The sequence below is a fragment of the Gopherus flavomarginatus genome, chromosome 9, assembly GCF_025201925.1.
Source record: "Gopherus flavomarginatus isolate rGopFla2 chromosome 9, rGopFla2.mat.asm, whole genome shotgun sequence".
Taxonomy (NCBI): Eukaryota; Metazoa; Chordata; order Testudines; family Testudinidae; genus Gopherus; species Gopherus flavomarginatus.
In genome coordinates, this window is record NC_066625.1 from 69361972 (window position 1) to 69381132 (window position 19161).

General features: G+C 43.4%; 1 protein-coding gene across 1 annotated transcript; it reads left to right on the forward strand.

Moving 5' to 3' along the window:
• Positions 1-1927: 1927 nt before the first annotated feature.
• ARPP19 (cAMP regulated phosphoprotein 19) lies at positions 1928-18945 on the forward strand. The gene is made up of 3 exons (XM_050966938.1): positions 1928-2197; positions 10834-10956; positions 18007-18945. Exons 1-3 carry the CDS (start codon positions 2153-2155, stop codon positions 18175-18177), a joined length of 339 nt encoding a protein of 112 aa, XP_050822895.1. The 5' UTR covers positions 1928-2152; the 3' UTR covers positions 18178-18945.
• Positions 18946-19161: the final 216 nt, after the last annotated feature.

Sequence of the window (19161 nt, forward strand, 5' to 3'; positions counted from 1 at the left end):
CATTTTAGTCAGATTGTTACAATGTTCTGGAGAAAGAAAGACTTTGTCTGTCCAGTCAGCGGAAGTGTAAGACACATCCAGAGGCCTAGCAAAAACAGGAATGACCAAATCTGAGGTGCCTGGTTTTCTGCTGGTAAAAAAAACCAAGCAGAACAAAAACTAACCACCAAACATCTCAGACCTTCCAGGCCTTCTTTAAAATGCCATACCTCACCCATTCATGATAATCCTAACAGAGCTGGAAACACTGTAGAGGGCATGTCCATTCTCCCATCAAACCTGTGTGGCTAGAGGGTGGAAGATCCATACTATATAAGCTCCAAAAAGCTCAGAATTTACTTTTATTTCTGAATATAAATTAGTTTTCCAGAAAGCAGATTCACTCTCAAAGGTATTACGTTAATGCTTACAGGGGCCTGACTACCTCTGGCTGTTGCTAATGAGCTATAAAGCCTTTCACTTGTAAGTTTCCAGTTTGTATCCTGGCCAGCTCAGCAGGGATTAAAAACTGATCCTCCTATCTAATACAGTCGATACCTCCTTTATGAGATGATGCGTTTAGTTAGTGTCAGTTCCAGCTCCCACATCACAAACTCATCACTGCACTGTGGGACTGTTCTTACTCTTACGTTAATGGCAGTGCCCAGCACAATATAGCTCTGATCTTAGTTTGGTCCTTCAGCAAGTCCTCTTATCCTAGCAGCCAAAATAGCTATGCTTACTATAAATTTGTCAGGGTTGGCAAGGGAAGTTGGAGGAAAACACCAAAAAGATGATTGAATCTTTTAAAAATCTCACTATTTTAATAAAAGTTCTTCTTTCAGCCTCAGTTTTTCCCTTACATTCTCAAGATGTATGCAATGCTCTCTGTGCCACTCCACACAAACATCCTAGCTCACTCCATGTGCTCTATCCTAATAACTAGCACATCTATTAGTAGAAATACAAATACACCAATAATCAACTATGGTCCATGGAAAGTATATGTGTTTACAATATAATCAGTGTTAACAGCAACATTTACTGTGGTGTTCTCTCTTTGGTAGTCCATACTAATTTTTCAGAACAAGCGTGTGACCTGTAAAAATTGAACCACCCCAGTTAACCTGAGCAGAGGCCTCCTCTCATGCTTAGGCCTGTTTTCACTGCAGGCAAAGTGCTAGGATTAAGGTGAACATACATCTCATTTTGGCCAAGACAGTCCCATTTTTAGCCAGTCCTAACTTTTTTGGCAAAAGTGGGGGCAGGCAGGGCTCGGGGAGCAGCAACACCAGCCATATTGGTGGGGGAGTGGGAGAGGCAGGACTCCAGTGAGGGGCAATGCCAGCCCCACAGGGGAGCAGGCAGAGCTTCAATGCAAGCCCTGTGTGTGGGGGAGGCAGGTTTCAGGCCAGCAACTTGGGTTAGCCCCATGTGCGGTGGAGAGGCAGGGCTTGGGCAAGCAGTAGGATTCCTGACCAATGGAAGCTGCAGAACTGGCACTCAGAGCTTCCCTGGATGCCCATATGCCTAGAGGCCTTAGGCCTGGGCCCCTGCTGCGCTACCGACCAGACTTTTAACAGCTTGGTCACTAGTGCTGACCGGAGCCACCAGGGTCCCTTTTCAACAGGCTGTTCCGTTCGAAAACCAGATGCCTGGCAATCCTAGCAAGTGGCTTGGGCCAGCCCCATGGAGTGTCCCATTTTCCCTTTGGGAAATATGGTCACCCTAGCTAGAATGCAGTTTTAACGCAGGTCCACCTTGCTCTCTTCTCTCGAAATGGTATAATCAGGGACAGGAAGTAGTAGCAACCCTAAAGGTTAGACTAGGCCAAGACAAAAGCTTATACTACAACTCCCACTACACATCTGCAGAGGGGGGCGGATATGACGTTAAAGGCGGAAGTCGCGGTAGAGAGATGCGGAAGTAGGAAAGTTCTTTTCTGCTTATTCGCTCTCCCTTGCCGCTGGGTTGAGCAGCGGGTTGGCTGAGTTACTGGGGAGCGTGAGAGCGGAGGAAGTCTGATCCCGCCGGCTCGCCGTCGTAAGCCTGGCGGCCATCTTGTGCGGGAGGCGATCGGTGTGAAGTCTGGTGGTGGTAGCGAAGGACGGAGGCGGCTGTTCTTTCTCTCTTCCTTCCGTCTCCTTCTCTTGCAGCTGCTGCTGGAGGTGCTATGTCCGCCGAGAGCCCGGAGTCCGCCTCGGCCGAGGAGCAGAAGGTGGGCGGCCGGGTCGTGCCTCCTCAGGGCACGTGTGGGAGGGCGGCTACTCTCTGCGGAGCTGTGTCGGTTCCGACCGCCCTCGGGGCCGGGTCAGCTGCGGCCCGGCTGGGTCAGCAGCGTGCTCCGTCTCTGGCGGCTAACACTCCCCTTTCCCGGCCTGCGGGGGCCGCTGCTTCCATCGGGGCGCGGGGCCCCGGGCCTGAGCTGCCCTTCGGCTGCTCGCGCGGAGGCCCCGCTTTGCTCCTGGCGAGGGACTGAGGGGAGCCCCCTAAGCGCGGTGGCCGCTGCCGGGCAGCAGGCCGGCTTTCTTGCGGGACGGGGATTGTCTCGGTGGGACGCGTTGCTGTTGCTGATCCTGGCTGGGGAGGCGCCTCGGGAGCGGGTGTACGCGAGCTCTTAGCTCGGGGGCTGCTTCCCCGCGGGAAGGATGGCGTGGCGCGCAGCCCCCTGCCCCGGCTCCTGCATTGAAGCGCTGCGGCCCACTGCAGGATCAGGGCTTACCCGTGCTGAGCTCTGTCCCGAGGGGTGTTGCTGTCTGCGGGCAGCTGGGATGTGTGACTGTAAGCGGAGCAGGGTGTTGTAGGCCCCCGACTCTATAGCTTAACATGGCTGAGAGGTGAAAAACGCTAAGATATTGACCCTTGCACATTGTTTCATAAGGAGGAATTTTATTCTTCTGATAAATAAACCATTAATATGCCTGGGGCAGCGGGGAATGATCACTTTCCCTCTCCTCATTACTCCCAGGGCCTTTCCCTCTCCCCCAGCTAGTCTCTGTAGTCGTCTATGTTCTAGGGGTCTGAGGTTTTCATGTGCAGTCTTGGTGGCAGGAAACTATCCACCATTTTACCAGCATCCTAATTGCTGAGTGGCTCAAGGAGCAAGCAGCAGGCATCTTGAGCGTCTTTCTCAGCTTTTCCTAGAGACCATAAAAAATGGAGAGCATCCAAGACAAAACTGCTGTACCATACTTATGACCTGTCATCATTGAAAATGGCCATTTTATAAGAAATCATTGGCCAACTTTAAAACATTACATCTGTTACTTATAGCATCTTGGAGTTTGAAAACTGGAATCTAGCTTCCCTAGTTTTATGCTGTCTTTGTTTTTTCCCCCTTGATTTGGACTACAAAAAGTCTCTCTTCTTTTTAGGCTTGTAATGTTTGCAATGCTAGACCATATAGCAACAATACATGGTTTTTTTTTTGTTTTTTTGTGTTTATCAAGTTTTCCTAATTGAACTTAAGTTATGGAATCACTTCTGTTGTGCTGAAGTGCTGTGACTTTTTACCCCAAACAGTCTAAATTTAGGTGATAGTCTGGAGAGCAAATATATGTGTACATTAGCACTTTTGTTGGTATAACTTATGTTGCTTAGGGATGTGAAAAAAGCACACCCCTGAGCAACATTAGTTATGCTGACAGAAGTGTCAGTGTGGACACCCCTATGTCAGCAGGGAACATTCTCCCACAAGCATAGCTACTGCTGCTCATTGGGGTGGTTTAATTATGCCAATGGGAAAGCTCGCGCTCTCTCTCATTGGCATTGAGCAGCTACATGGAAGACCTTTCAGTGGCACAGCTGCATCGGTACAGCTTTGTCACTGTAAGCTCTGGAGTGTAGAGAAAGCTCTGCCGTCATCCACCTATTTTCTTGTGTCTGACCCGAACCAGCTGAACTAGGTAGAAAGGGTTTGGGGCTAATGTTAACTGATTGAAATATCTTAATGAAGACCTAAACCAGTTCAAACTTCCTAAAACAAGTACAATTTTCTGTGTTCAATAGCTTAATGTTCTTAAGATTGGAAAACATTTGTGGAAAAACTATTGACGGGACAGTGTTGCTATCCAAAATATACTAAAACACACATTTCAGACTATGCATCTCTATCAGAATAGCTCTGTATATGTGAGTATTCTTAGTACTAAATTATGCAACAATATAGCTTATATCTTTTTTAGAGTTCTAGTTCAAGCAGTTGACACAGGCTGAAAACTTTACGATGTTAACCAAATATCAATATGAAATCTTCAAAGGTTAAACATGTAATGGAGATTTTTTTGGAACCAAATTTTGGATCACTGTTCTGGTGCTGTAGTTCCACTGTGAAATTGATTTGAAATAGACCCAATCTAGTTTAATAGTCCAAATCAAAGAAATTTATAAGAACAAACTTTGAATTATAAAAACTGAACTCAAATTTGATTTGCATCCTCTTAGGATGTTGTATGTGTAATTGTTACAAAGTTGTATTAATGGAATTAAAAACATTTAATAAACTGCATACTAGATTTTATTGACTAGTAGTTTAATTTGTGCACCCTCAAGGTGTTTCATTTGGGAGCTGGGGACATCTTGCCCTGCCCTCTTCCCAATTGTCAACTAATAGTAAATTAACAACTTTTTCAGGGTTACTTGCTTTAAAATCTGTACATATTGTCACATCTTTGATGTTCAGTCTCTCACTGATTTTATGTGCCATGAATAAACGCAGGAACCCTGTGACAAGACAGGAAAGCAGTTTGCACAGTCATCACCAGTATTTCCACAGGGCAAATCAAATGCTGTCTTTTGTAGCAGGAAATGAGAAATATTGCCTGAAAGTTTTAGCAGTGTTTTGCCTGGGAAAATGTCACTGTTCTAGACTGGATTATCAGAATGTTATTGTATTAGAACTGTAGTATCTGTATCACTAAAGTTATGCACGCAGAGGAAAAAATCCTACAAAGCTGTGGAAGCACAGAAATAAACCCTGATTCAGTAAACACTTAGAACTGAAACTCAGACAATTCTTTAGATTATAAACTTTTTATTTTGCAACACTATCTTCTGTGAAAATCTGACTTTCAAATAACTCTTGTATTTGGATATAGCCTGATAATCTGAACTGGGCAGAGGTTGTTAAATCATCAGAAGTTTTTCTAGTTGAAAGAGTTACATTTTAGAAACCTTTACTGTATGCTTGTTAGAGTAGAGGAATAAAAAATGTTAAATAAGGGCTAAAAATAACTTGAAACTTAAGACACGCAGACCAATTTATTGTCTTTGGTGTAAAATTTGTGGGTGGGGAAGGGGGTGCCCTATTACAAAATACCTGTCATTTGCCAAAGAATGACAATGGGCTTTGTCAGTTCATTTTGTCTAGTCTTAGAGCTTCATATGTCCAAGAAGCCTCTCCTGGGAAGCTGCAGTTTACTCCTGTTTAAATATCTGCTTTTGCCACAGCAGTTTATCTTGGATTCAATTTATTGGTCTTCAGATTTTTATTTTTGTAAAATCTCCCTTTGGAGTACTCTCGATGTTTTATTCTGGTATTCTCATTGAGCAGACTATAGTTTGAGAAGAACTAATAGTCACTTCTTTGAGTCATATAATTAGAAGAAACTGTACATCTACATATTTAGATTTTTTTTTGTCCTGATAGGGAAAAGGAAGCTGTGCATTCTGATCTCTGCTCCAAAATTTTATTGTCTGAGGCCTTGTCTACACTACAGGGAAAAATTGATCTAAGCTACGTTGACTTCAGTTACTCCATTCATGTAACTCAAATTGCATAGCTTAGATCTACTTACTGTGGGGTCCATAATACGTGATGTCGACAGGAGATGCTCTCTTATTGACTCCCTTTACTCTTCTCGATCTGGGGAAGTACAGGAGTCGAGGAGAGAGTGGTCTGTGGTTGATTTAGCAGGTCTTCATTAGACCTGCTAAATCGACTGCTGATGCATCGCTCGTGGATCCCTGGGTAAGTGTAGACAAGCCCTGACAGTGCATTGTATGTCAGACATCTTGGTATATCTTACTTAATAAAGGGTTGCAGAATTAATTCCTTTAGAGAGTTTGCATGCTTACTTACGGCTGCCTAATTCAGAAACGTGTCAATTGTACATGTCCTTCCTCCAAATAAGCTGTCAAAGATCTGCCTGGATTTTGCTTTTTGTAACATGTCTAGAGAATGTATCCTTTTCCGGAATTCACTAATGCCATTGATTTATGGGTTTCCACTGTTCAGATCAGTAGTAGACAACCATATTCTGCATCCTGTTCAGGTATTAATACACTTAATTAGTTTTGCTACAGTAGCATAAATGCAAATTCTATGTTTGTTGACTTTATGGTAATATGCTAGCTTGTCAACACGTAAACTAGCACAAGCTGAGTTTCCTTTAAGAAACAGCAAAACAGTGTATTTATGCTGGATGTTGGTCCTCATTTACTAATGCCACTACATGAAGATATTTGTCTGCCTATTGTCTTAAATGTCATATTTGTCTTAAATGTTCTGTCTTCTCTGGCTTTAAGTTGAGTAAAGGTGCTGTGCGAGGGTCACATTTACCAAACATCATCAATCTATAGCTATAATAACTAGGACTCACAAGCTATTAGCTGTCAGAGCTTGTCAGAATTTGCATGGAAGACTTCCTGGGAAAACACATGGTTTTGTACAAAGTGATGGTATTGTGTTCAATTTGTACAAAGTGATGGTATTGTGTTCAATTGGGTATCACAATTCTGTCTACACACGCACACACACACACTGACCCAGTGTGATAGTAGGCACTTGTCATGCTATCTGGAGTGGCTCACAACTGTTAGTTCCAATCTTAGGTCAGACTGTCAGAAAACAGGGCAGGCACTCCAACCTGGTATGTTCTATAATTAGATTTCACCAAGCCAGTAACAAATGTGAACTCCTGAATCACTATATCAGTACTACAATGAAGTCCCCTTAGCTTCTCCAGCCCATGTTGCTACCCAGACAAACTGAACTTTGAGTTAATGGTCTCACAAACCAAAAATCACACATCAGGTTTCTCCCAGTCCCAAACGACCAGTCGCTTGCCCTCAGATCAGTTCGTACTCTGGATCTCACATCAAAGACAATGCTGTCAGCCAATTCTCTAATTAACTAAAGTTTTATTAGCTAAGAAAAAGAAATGAGTTTTTGAGAGATTAAAGCAGGTAAAATACATTAACCTGTGAGTCAAAGTTTGTAAATCCAAAATGATAGCAGAGATGTAGTAATCTGCCGGTGTCCCAACGTCTCCTCAGGGCTACCCAGAATAACTCTAGGGATCTCCATCTTTTTGTTCAGTTGTTCTACCCCCTTAAATTCGAAACAGTCAGAGGTAAAGGATCTTCCTTTGAATTCTTGTCTGTACAATAATTTGATAATTGTTTTTACTCACATAATGGTCAATTGCTTTGAATTAGCATTTCCACTTACAGGAATATTACTCCTGGGAGAATTCTGTGCCAGAAAAAATATTTTTTGCACACAATATTTTAAAATTCTGCAAATTTTATTTGTCAGAAATAACACTACATAATCACATCAGTTTCAGTTATTTTGGTTATTTATTTATTTATTTCAAAATACCTTTCAGCAGGTATGACTGTGACACACAAAGAATTTCCCCAGGAATAGAGTTAAAAAAACCCCTGTGACAACCCAGTTCCTGTTTCTCTGCCGCCTCTCCCTATCCCCTGCCGAGCCCAGCTGGGAGGCCAAATAGCCACAACCCCTCCCCCCCCAGAGACCAGCTGTGGGGCCCTCTTGGCCCAGATACCTGCAACCCCTTTACGTGCCTCCTATAGCCCAGCCGGAGAGGGCCCCCCCTTGCCCAGACACCCACCCCCTTTCCCCCTGAGCCCAGCTAAATGGCACCCCCCTCCACACTCACAGATCTCAGCTGTGGGCTCCTCCCAGACCAGACACCCACCCCCATACTCCTCAGAGCTCAGGGATCCAGAGGGAGAAACAGCTTGATGCTCAGTCCCAGGCTTATGTGGAGTTTCCTGTGCACTACCACCTTCTTCCCTCCAGGCACGCTGGGAACTGCAGCTCCTGGGAACCCTGTAGGTCCCTCCCCAGCAGTGTCTTCTATGTGTGAAATGGTCTCTGCCAGGTTAAGTGGTCCCTAGTGGCGGCCAGCAGCACTGCAGCCCATTTCTGTGGGGGGAAAGGAAATTCTACATACACAACATTAATTTCTGCAGTGCGCAGTGGTGCAGAATTCCCCCAGGAGTAGGATATGCATAATGTGAATGCTTGCTATTACAATATAATAGGAATAGATAAGTGAAAACAATACAAGTAACATTCTGTTAGTTTTCATGAAGTTCTAACACCTGAATATACTTCATTAACACATACTTTGATCTAGAGTTATTTAATTACCAGGCCTGTATAATGTAAATGTAATAGTAAGCAACAGGATATAGACAGGCAAAAACAATACAATTAACATCTCCTTTGAGCTCTGTTAACTCACAAGTGAATTGCCTTGAATATAATATATAATTACCAAACATTGTATTGTGTCCAGTTCTGGGCACCGCATTTCAAGAAAGATGTGGAGAAACTGGAGAGGGTCCAGAGAAGAGCAACGAGAATGATTAAAGGTCTTGAGAACATGACCTATGAAGGAAGGCTGAAGGAATTGAGTTTGTTTAGTTTGGAAAAGAGAAGACTGAGAGGGGACATGATAGCAGTTTTCAGGTATCTAAAAGGGTGTCATCAGGAGGAGGGAGAAAACTTGTTCACCTTAGCCTCCAATGATAGAACAAGAAGCAATGGGCTTAAACTGCAGCAGGGGAGATTTAGGTTGGACATTAGGAAAAAGTTCCTAACTGTCAGGGTAGTTAAACACTGGAATAGATTGCCTAGGGAAGTTGTGGAATCTCCATCTCTAGAGATATTTAAGAGTAGGTTAGATAAATGTCTATTAGGGATGGTCTAGACAGTATTTGGTCCTGCCATGAGGGCAGGGGACTGGACTCGATGACCTCTCGAGGTCCCTTCCAGTCCTAGAGTCTATGAATCTATATGCTACTACATTTAACTCCTTTGATATTCACACACAAGTGAATTGGCCTATGGCTCTGGCCTGAGCTGATCTGTCAGCATCACAGCACTGTTGTTGGAAGTGATCTTTATATATGAAAAGATATCTTGATTAGTGCAACCTCCAAATGAGATGCCATTTACTGTTCAGTGCAACTTCATGAGACTGTTAAAACTAGACAAAACAGAAAAATGTGCTGGAGGGTACAACATTGCCTTGGCAGAGAGGTGAGTTAGATGACTTGATAGGTCTTCTATATCTATTTACCAACTGGCTGCTTTCTGGTTCATTAATGTATTGCAATAGACTGGTTCAAGTGCTCCTGCATGGTGTGCCTATGCTGTCATTGAATTTTCTGTGAAGATTCCAAAGTCCTTCCTCACAAGATCCTGCAAATTCGGAGCCCATCAGTATGTGAGGAAGTTCAGTCTTTTTGCACAATCTTAACAAACTGAATTTAATGTAATTGTGTAATCTAGTTCTCCAGTATATTTAAGTTGGGAGTGTCTCACAATTCTCCACTGTTTGAGTTGTGTCTGGACAGGAAAATATTGCATGTGGTGAATCCTCTGGCTTTCCAAAGAGGTAACAAGGGAAAGGGTGATACCAGGGAGAGGCTTTAATTATGGTAACTTTTAAAGATGAGCTGGATGCAGTTGGGTGACAATCTCAGTGAGAGTTCTCATCCCTTTACTACTTGTCCAAAAGTCTTGCTGTGCCTTAATTTTCACAACAGGAGCATTTAGCCAGCCTTCCAGATTAAAAGCAGCATCAACCAGCCTAAATCAAAAGGACCTCCCCAAAATCTTGCCCTGGTTGAGTACCAGAAGTAGTCTAAGCTTGGCCTCTGCATTGGAAAGTAACATCAACATAACAGTATTGAATAGAAGAAAATACTTGTTTCTGAAAATGATTGGTCTGATAATGATTTCATGCATCTGGAAGATATGCACGTGCTCTTTCATATATACATATAATATGAGCAAATAAGCAAAATAGAGGGTGATCTTGAGAAACAAGAGGCCACAAATTCTTGTCTCTGTAGAGTAGATATCTTTAAAATGTTGAATCACTTGATCTGTTGTATGCATCAGTCTGTTCCATCGGTGCGATGGACATTACTCAATCTTAAGCTTGTACTGTATCAGCCTGTGGAAATCTGTTGGAACATATATCAGACTACTTATAGATTCATTAGTATTCCATAAAAAGCCAGTATCTAAAAATGTGCTATAATTTCCTGACTATAATGGCAGGTAAGGTTTCAGAGCTGTATTATTCTGATATCTGTATGCAGTGTGGGGTGATGCTAATACTCCATAGCTATAGTACAGTCATGAAAGAGAAGTCTCATCACAAACTAACATCTACACAGATCTTTTCTTGTGCAGCTTTAAGTAGGATGTAGGAGGGATGCTTGGAAAAGGTCCTACTGGCACTTATATAGACTTCAAAAGTTTTTGAACCATTATGCTTGCTCTATGAAATTGGATACATTGGCTGATACAGTGTTATCAGCTGTTTGTAAAATGGGAGTCCTGCGAGATACAGCAGGAATCTCTTTTGCCTTGTATATTTAATTTTAAGATGGGAGAGGGGGACACTCTGTAGTTGCTGCGATCAAAGCTCTTAGAAAAATGCTGAACAGTGTCTAGTCAAATCCTCTCTAATGGTTTGTGGCATCAGATGGCTAACATGGATCAGTGTGCTATTGAATTGCATAGTGGGGGAGTTCTGGCATCGGTGTTTACAGAAATAATTTTTTTAATTGCATATGTTTCAGGAAATGGAAGATAAGGTGATCAGTCCAGAAAAAGTTGAAGAAGCAAAATTGAAAGCAAGATACCCTCATCTAGGCCAAAAGCCTGGGGGTTCAGATTTCTTGAGGAAGAGGCTTCAGAAAGGAGTGAGTTCTGTTTTGTAAATTGATACAAGTCTCATAGCATGGAAAAGTAAATGTGAAATGCTTATTGCCGTGATTTCCCCCACCACCATCACCATACTTATGCAGATAACGCATACAAGCTGCTAAGGTTTTTGTTGAGCCAGAGAGTAATGCTCTGTACTCTTACCCTAGACTAAAGCCATGCAGTGTTCAAAATCCTTTTTAATGTTGTTTTTTGAAGTCAGTAACTTTTTACACTATAGCAGTGTAACCGTGCCTAAGTGGGTCACAAATGAGGATGCCAAATTCAGGACGACCTGCTAAGAAAATAGGGCAGGTAAACCCAAAGATTGGTGGCTAATCTCCCATGGGTTATACCAGACCAGCAACAAAAGTAAACTTCTGTTTCACCACACTGGCTAACAAGAAGTCATAAAAGCAGTTTCCTTGGGCATCCCAGTCCTTGTATTACCACCGAAAACACTGGATTTAGAGATGAATGGTTCTTTACACCCAGTCTCATCAAATAAAAGGTTCTTCGGATCCCAAAGGACCAGCCACACACCCAGGTCAAAATATAACTCAGATCTTACCCAAACATCATGCTGATGCCAATCCTTTAGTATCTAAAGGTTTATTTATAGAAAGAAAGAAAGGTGAGAGTTAAAATTGGTTAAAGGAATCACATACATACAGTAATTGCAAAGTTCTTGGTTCAGACTTGTAGCAGTGATAGAATAAACTGCTGGCTGAAGTCAAGTCTCTGGCTGCTTCCAAATCATGGTAAGTTCCTCAGTCCATTGATTATAATGCTCCAATTAGGATAAGTTCATAGTCCAGAGGCTTGAGCAGGAAAGAGGCTGGAGCATGATAGAGGCAAAATGGAGGGGTTTCCAGGGCATTTTATATCTTCTGCCATGTTGTGGGAAACCCATTGTTTCCACCAAAAAAAAAAAAACAACCCCTCAGCACAGCTAGTAGAAAATTACAGGTAAAAGATGGGAATTTGGAGTCACATGGGCAAGTCACATGTCCCTGCCCAGTTTCACTCTGTCATTGCAGGAAGCCGTTACCTGTACTCCGGACAGCATGTTTACAGGACAGTCCACTCAGTGTAGATGGGCATCTCTCATGGTCCATTGTAAGTTAAGTGTCCTTTTGATGGGCCACTCAATTTGAACAGTCCCTCCATGATGTATTGGCTAACTACCTTGTTAATTACCCTAGGAGCAAACATTTGAAATACAGGTATAGAGCCAATACTCATACCTTCAAATACAAAAACGATACATGCATACAGATAGCATAAGCATAACCAGCAACTCATAACCTTTTCATAGACACCTCACTTGACAACCTTTGTACAAGATTTGTTACAAATGTATAACAGTGGTTGCAACAATGATCTATATTGGTGGTTTTCAAACTGTGTTGCGATCCAGAACTGGGTCACAGAATGGAAGGGACTGGGTCGCAGAAGCTCTGGTCAGCACCACCGACTGGGCCTTTAGAAGTCCTTTCGGCAGTGCAGCCCAGCTAAGGCAGGGTAGTCCCTACCTGTTCCGACACCGCGCTGCGCCCCAGAAGCGGCCAGCAGCAGGTCCGGGTCCTAGGCAGGGGTGCCACAAGGCACTGGCTCTGCACTCCTGTTGGCGGGCATGGTGCCTGCGGGCAAGAGCTGCTTATGTACCTCTGCCTAGGAGCTGGACTTGCTGCTGGCATCTTCCAGGGTGCAGCGTGGTCCATGGTGCCAGGACCAACAGGAAGCCTACCTCTGCACCCTGGCTGCGCCGCTGACTGGGAGCTGCTGGAGGTAACCCTGCACCCCAAACCTCTCATCCCAGCCCAGAGACATGACCTCCTCCTGCACCCCAACCCCCTGCCACAGCCTGGAGTCCCCTCCTGTGCCCCAAAACCCTCATCCAGGCCCCACCTCAGAGCCTGCACCCCAACCTGGAGCCCCTCATTCCTGGCCCCACCCCACAGCCCTCACTCCCTGCTCCCCAACCCTCTGCCCCAGCCCTGAGCCCCTCCCACACCCCAAACCGTTCATCCCCAGCTCCGTTAGGTCGCAGTCATCAACAATTTTCTTCAACTGGCTTGCCAGGAAAAAAGTTTGAAAACCATACACTGGTCTGTATGGGCCTATTTTAATCAGATAACGTCACAAGCAGTAAAAGCCATGGGAAATGTTTGTTCATCCTTCCTGTTTTAGGATTGCCAAAAGTAGTGGCTGCTCTTAAAAAATATTTGCCCAAATTCTGAGTAGCTACATGAAGACCACAGTGGTTCATTGAAATGTGTTCATTGTACTGTGGACATCACAGGTATTGTAGTCATAAATGTATACCCCAGCCTGTAGAGAACTGATCTAATGGGTAGAATAGTATGGAATGAGTCAGCACTTCTGTGCTGTTCCCAACTCAGCTGGTGGTTTGTTTTGTTTTTTTACATTGGGCCAGTATCTCATCTATTTTGTGCTTTCATTCACCCATCTGTAAACTGTTCAATATGTTTGTGTGAAAGGCACTATGTAAAGTGTCCTCTGTGATTAGATGAGCAGTCATGGTATGCCAGGTGTTGTGCAAGCTTCTGCAACCCCTGGCAGTACATGCACCTTCAGATCTATAGCATCCTAGCTTTTATTGTTTATTGTGCAGCCCAGCTGGGAGGGGCATATGAAAGTGACTTCCAGCCATTTTTAATCCCCCACCTACCAGCCAATGCAAAGTTGTGTTGGCAGTTAATGGCCCCCCCAAATTGGTGGGAGGTAGCAGCTGTGACATAGTGGGAATTTTCCCTTGTTATGTTGTATTTGAGCCTCTGTCTTATTGTTTTGCATGAATGTTGTGCGTGTCTCAATTTCCCTGTATATTGCACCAATGTCTAGGTGGTGGGAATAAGGGTGTGAGACTTTTGTGGGGGCTACTCTAGCTGCCTGCATGGATGCTATGGCCACCCCTTCGTAATCTGAGACCCAGGAGGGTGATGTGATCAGATGACTCTTGGCCTGGGAAGCAAGACAAAGGCTGGAAGAGGAGCAACAGGCAGGGCAGGGGCCACTCGGCTGGCTTGGGGAGCAGAGGGAGGGCCAGAACCCTGGGTCTGGGCTCTCCAAGATGATGGACTTGGCTGAAAGTCACTGATTTCTGTGCTAACAAGTTCTGTCCTATGCTGTGTTCCTGTCAACTAATAAACCGGCTGACGGAGAGTCACGTCTGACTGCGGAGTTAGGATGCAGGGTGCTCTGGCTTCCCCAGGAGGTCTGCCCGGGCAGACTCGCTGCGGGAAGTGCACAGTGTGGAAGGGGATGCTGAATGCTCCAAGGTCAGTCCCAGAAAGGTCTAAGCTGTGTAAGCTTCTTGCCCTGGAGACAGCATGCTCAGAGAGAGGATGCATGCTCCTCCAGAGTCCTGGCTGGCTTCGTATGGAGTAGTTGTAGAGCATCGCCCTGGTGACTCCATGACAGCAACTTTCTGAATGTCCTGTTTTCCTGTACCCTGAGCTGGAACAGCTGCTGCACAGGTCCTTTGCCACATGAGTGGAATTCTCAGGTAGGAGTTAAGATCGCTTTTTGGTGCTTTGCTGTTGGAGCAGCACAGGTCAGCCAGAGTAGGGTCAGGATCTTTCCCAGTAGTTGAAGCCAGTATAAATGAGGCTGAATTGGGAATGGTTAACCATGTTGTTATAGTTCACCTGTACAATCCATAGATGTAAGGTAAGTGCATGGAGGTGTGTTCCCGGGTTATCCTCACAGAATCTGAGTTGTTCGGGTTTTTTGTATGATCGTTAGAGTACAGTGAACATGTTCATTCAATTCTTATGCTCAGAGAAAACATTTGTTTTTAAACAGAATATCTAAGTATGTGCTCATGTGTCTCTTGAACTATTCACTGCGGTTAAATATAATGTTGCACTGCGAAGGACGTTATGGTCGATATGCTTTTGCTGGTTATAGTTTATTTTACTTAGGGAACTGATGTATGTTATACTAGCAAAAAGGCTGCACTGGGAGGGTTTTCCAGTTAACTTCGCAGTGTAGACCTGGCCTAAGACTCTTGGGATAACACAGATTTGGTGACTGTAATGCATTGGCAATCCAAGGTCAGGATGCAAATTCCAGAGCCCCCCTTCACCAGCCCTTCCCAGGTAATTGTTAGCTCAGGCACTGTATATTGCAGCTGCTATCATACTTAATGGAGAGGCAGTCAGGGCTCAAGCTGTTCAGGGCTTCACAGTTGAAACCAGTACCTCAAACTTCTCCTAGAAATGAATTAGTAGTTAATACAGAACACTGAGCATGGGTGTAATGTGCTCTCTGTATTAAACACCTAACTAGTGAGTTACATGTTCTACAGTATTTAACTTCCAACTGGCTTGAATTTATAAACCTATAAATAGGGTAATCCGTTCCAGAGGTGATATGGATTGTGGAGGAAAACTTTCTCCATTACTAGAAGCTTAATTTTAAGTCTGATTTTTGGCCTCCTTGTATAACCTAAAAATAGTCACATAAGCCTCAAAACTGGCAAATCTGGGGCTGAAGTAGAGAATCTTCTTTACAATATATGCAGTGAATGGGACAGCAGGTTCCCGGATTATGTTTGACACTTTGCAGCAAAAAATAAAGCCAGAAAAAGATGAAAAGTTTAGTTTACTAAACGCCATTAGCTGAGACCTAATGGGTGGCAGTAACATTTGGTTTGCCTGCTCCAGCCACTGTAAAAGTAGGTTCAACTTGTGGTTTAAATATCAAAGTTGTAAATCTCTAGCCTTTTCTTTGCAGAGTTGTCAAAATGTAACCGGACTGAGGAAAGGGGTTGGCATTGCAGATTCTCTCCACTCCCAACTGTCTGTTTTTTATAAGTAAAACAAAGACCATCCTTATACAGCCAATTAATATTTGGAAGAACAGTCTTGATATGTATTGACACTTCTCATAGACTTGAATCATCTACATGTCTCACTTTTAGAGGGACACTAACAACTTAAATCACGCTTCTGAATTTTAATTGTCAGATTTGTTTTATTTACTGTTTTATTTTACTGAGGTTTTTTTCAATATTCTCTGCGTTAGACAATGTTCCGTGTGTAGCGGGTTTCTCTGTGTAATCACTTCCCTTCTTTGTTCATTGGTTCTTTTTAATATGCAGTGTGGGAAGACACTTAAATTGAATTGTTTTTGGAAATAAAGCAAAATTTTTGTTAGTAACTAGATTTTGGAGGATGGGGCACATGTTTACATTTCCATAATCGTTGTTAGCCCATTGATACGGGGGGTAAAATATGGCACTGCATATTCTGACTTCTGTTCATGTGGCACAGTGGCTCAGTTTTGAAGCAATTGTTTCTACAGTCTGCCACAAGTCTTCAGGAGGCAGTTTTCTTCTATATCCATTTTGCTTCGTCTCTGATACCACTTTTGTTTGGCCAGAGGCAACGAGCACTAGCCCTTCCATAAATGTAGTAAACGCTACACTGTCCTTTTCTGTTACAGAAATGTAAGAGCGAAAACTAGTATTATGGGGGGAATCACAAAGACACTCAGGGCTAGATTTACAAAGGGATTTAGGTGCCCTAGTGGAATTTGCAACTCCGAGTTAGACTCTCAGACTCCCTTCAATGGATCGGGAGAGTTAGGTGTCTAAGAATGGGACTAGTACAAACCACCACACTGAGTGGGGAGCTGCCTAAGCCAGCCAGTAGGAAACGCCAATGCCTAAGCTCCACTCCTCAAAGAGAGTTAGGTTCGTAAGTCTGGGCTGGAGGGAGTCAGCCAGCTCCACTTGGGATCTGCAGCCATGTGCTCTCTCCTCGAATTAGGTACTGAAGCTGCTGTGTGTGGTGGGTTTTTTTTGGTAAGAAATGCAGTAGTAAGAGGCAGCATCCCTGTTATCACCTTTGGTTAGGGCATGCTGGAGACCTGGGCTCAATTTCCCCTGCTGCCTGACATGGAGAAGGGATTTGTACTTGGGTCTCTTACTTCTCAGGTGAGTGCCCTAACCACAGGGCCATGGGATATTCTGGTGTGGGGGTGTCTCAGTGTGTCCTCAGTATTTTTTTGTCTTGTTTTTGTTTTTCCTAAGACCATAATTAAGGCTGTGATTTAATCACGGCAGTCACGGATTCTGTGATTGTTACGAGACCTCCGTGACTTCTTCCCCTTCAGCAGCCAGCTCCGGAGCCAGGGCTGCATGTCTCCCCTGTGGCTACAACTGCTGGAGGCAGGGCTGTGTCCCTCCTTCCTCCTCTTCCCCATGGGGATGGGGCTCAGCCTGTCAGTCCCCCTCATGGAACTCCTGCTGTCATTCCTCCTACCTAGCTCTGCCTCCACCCCTGTTATTTTTAGTAAAATCACAGACAAGTCACCAGCTCCCATGAATTTTTGTTTGTCTGTGTATCTATCTGTGACTTCTACTAAAAATAACCGTGACACAATTTTAACTTTAACCATAGTACATGCAGCTCAGGAAGGATTTTCTATGAATGTGGCCGTAACTAATTTCGCTGTATAATGTGAAGTCTAGTTAAATATGCTGGGTGCACTTTTTTTAAGGAAACACAGCTCTGGGATTCCTGGAGCAGACTCTCTATCCTTTGGACGTTCTAAGATAGTTTGGTTGTCGAGGTACATGATTCTGAGTTATGGAGTTCACTTAGCTCACCATGCTTTTCAGGTCGGGGGTTGAAGTCCTTGAGAGTGAATGAAGCCTCTTGTTCTTTTGAGAAATATGGTCAGTAGCAAAGTGCTTATGCAACAGGACAGACCTATGGTTTCATGTGCAATCTTATCAGCGTTTCTTCACCTGCCATGCTTAACTCTGCCGTCTTAATGTTCTCAACATACTGTTTTACTTTGGAGTGTTTAATAAAGCTACTGTGCCCCAAATGGGGTAGAAAATAGTTTTGTTTTTGAACTCTTCATTCTTCTCCTTTCTAAGAGCACTGCTTTAATCTTCCCACTCAGTTACCTATTTCTGAATTTTGAAATGGTCTTTGGTTCAATAACTGATGTAATTTCATTCATGTATTGGATAAACTTTTCAATTCTTAAATATTTTTGTCTTCTAGCAAAAATACTTCGATTCTGGGGATTACAACATGGCTAAAGCAAAAATGAAGAACAAGCAACTTCCTACCGCAGCTCCTGACAAGACAGAAGTGACTGGTGATCACATTCCCACTCCACAGGACCTTCCTCAGCGGAAACCATCTCTTGTTGCTAGCAAGCTGGCTGGCTGACTAGAATGGCTGAACTGCATGAATCTTCTCATTCCCATTTTCTCCTGAATAGTTTTTCCCCACTTTTTTTTTCTTCCCCCTCCCCCTTACACGAAGTCATTGAGACTGACAGCTTTGCAGGTAGTGGTAGCGTGTGCTGCTATTGTAAGGGAGTACTGTTGAGAGTAAAATGTGTAGTACTTGGACTAGTTGAGAACAATGCACTGATAAAAAGGACAGGTTTGGTTAGAGCAATGTAAAGTAATTTACTTGAAAATGTACATATTGCCTATTTCCTAGTGTAGGACTGGTTTCAGCAAGTGACAATAGCAAGTTTTTACAATTTTTAATGTTTCTGCTTTCCTTATTTCACCTTAATTGCAACATAGTATGTTTGTATTTAATATAACTACCTGTTGTGTTGCTTTTTCTTCTGTGTTTGATTTCTGTTTTGTTCTCTAAAATAGAAGTTTAGACCACAAGTTGCTAGAAGGTAAAGCATGTGTAAAAACAATACCGGGGCTCAATTTGTGCATCTGCTCTTGAACATGAATGGCCTTAAACCTGTTTCAGCTTTAACAATAGACTTTTACTTGGGCAATATTTGCCCATTCTCATATAACTCTTGTGAACCTAGTGCTTATTTGCAACTGCCTGTTGAAGCTGGTATTTTTTTCAGTTCTGTAGTGTAGAACACACTTTTGTTGAAGATGTGAATGAAGTGTGCATGTGCATAGACTGTTGAATTCACTCTTGTGCCATTTTTGTAAATACAATAGTTTTGCACAACCTTTTGCAATTGTCTATTAATTTTACATTTTAAAAAGCAGAATGTGCCAACCAGAAGCACAAATGATTCTGTACCTTTGAAAGTCTCAGCCTGAAATTATGTGCTCAGAATCTTGCTGCTGAACGTAACAAACATGTATACCCAGGATTCATGAAACACTTAATATAGACACTTGATTGAGTTGGTCTTAACCTTATGCTTTTGCAGCTGTATTT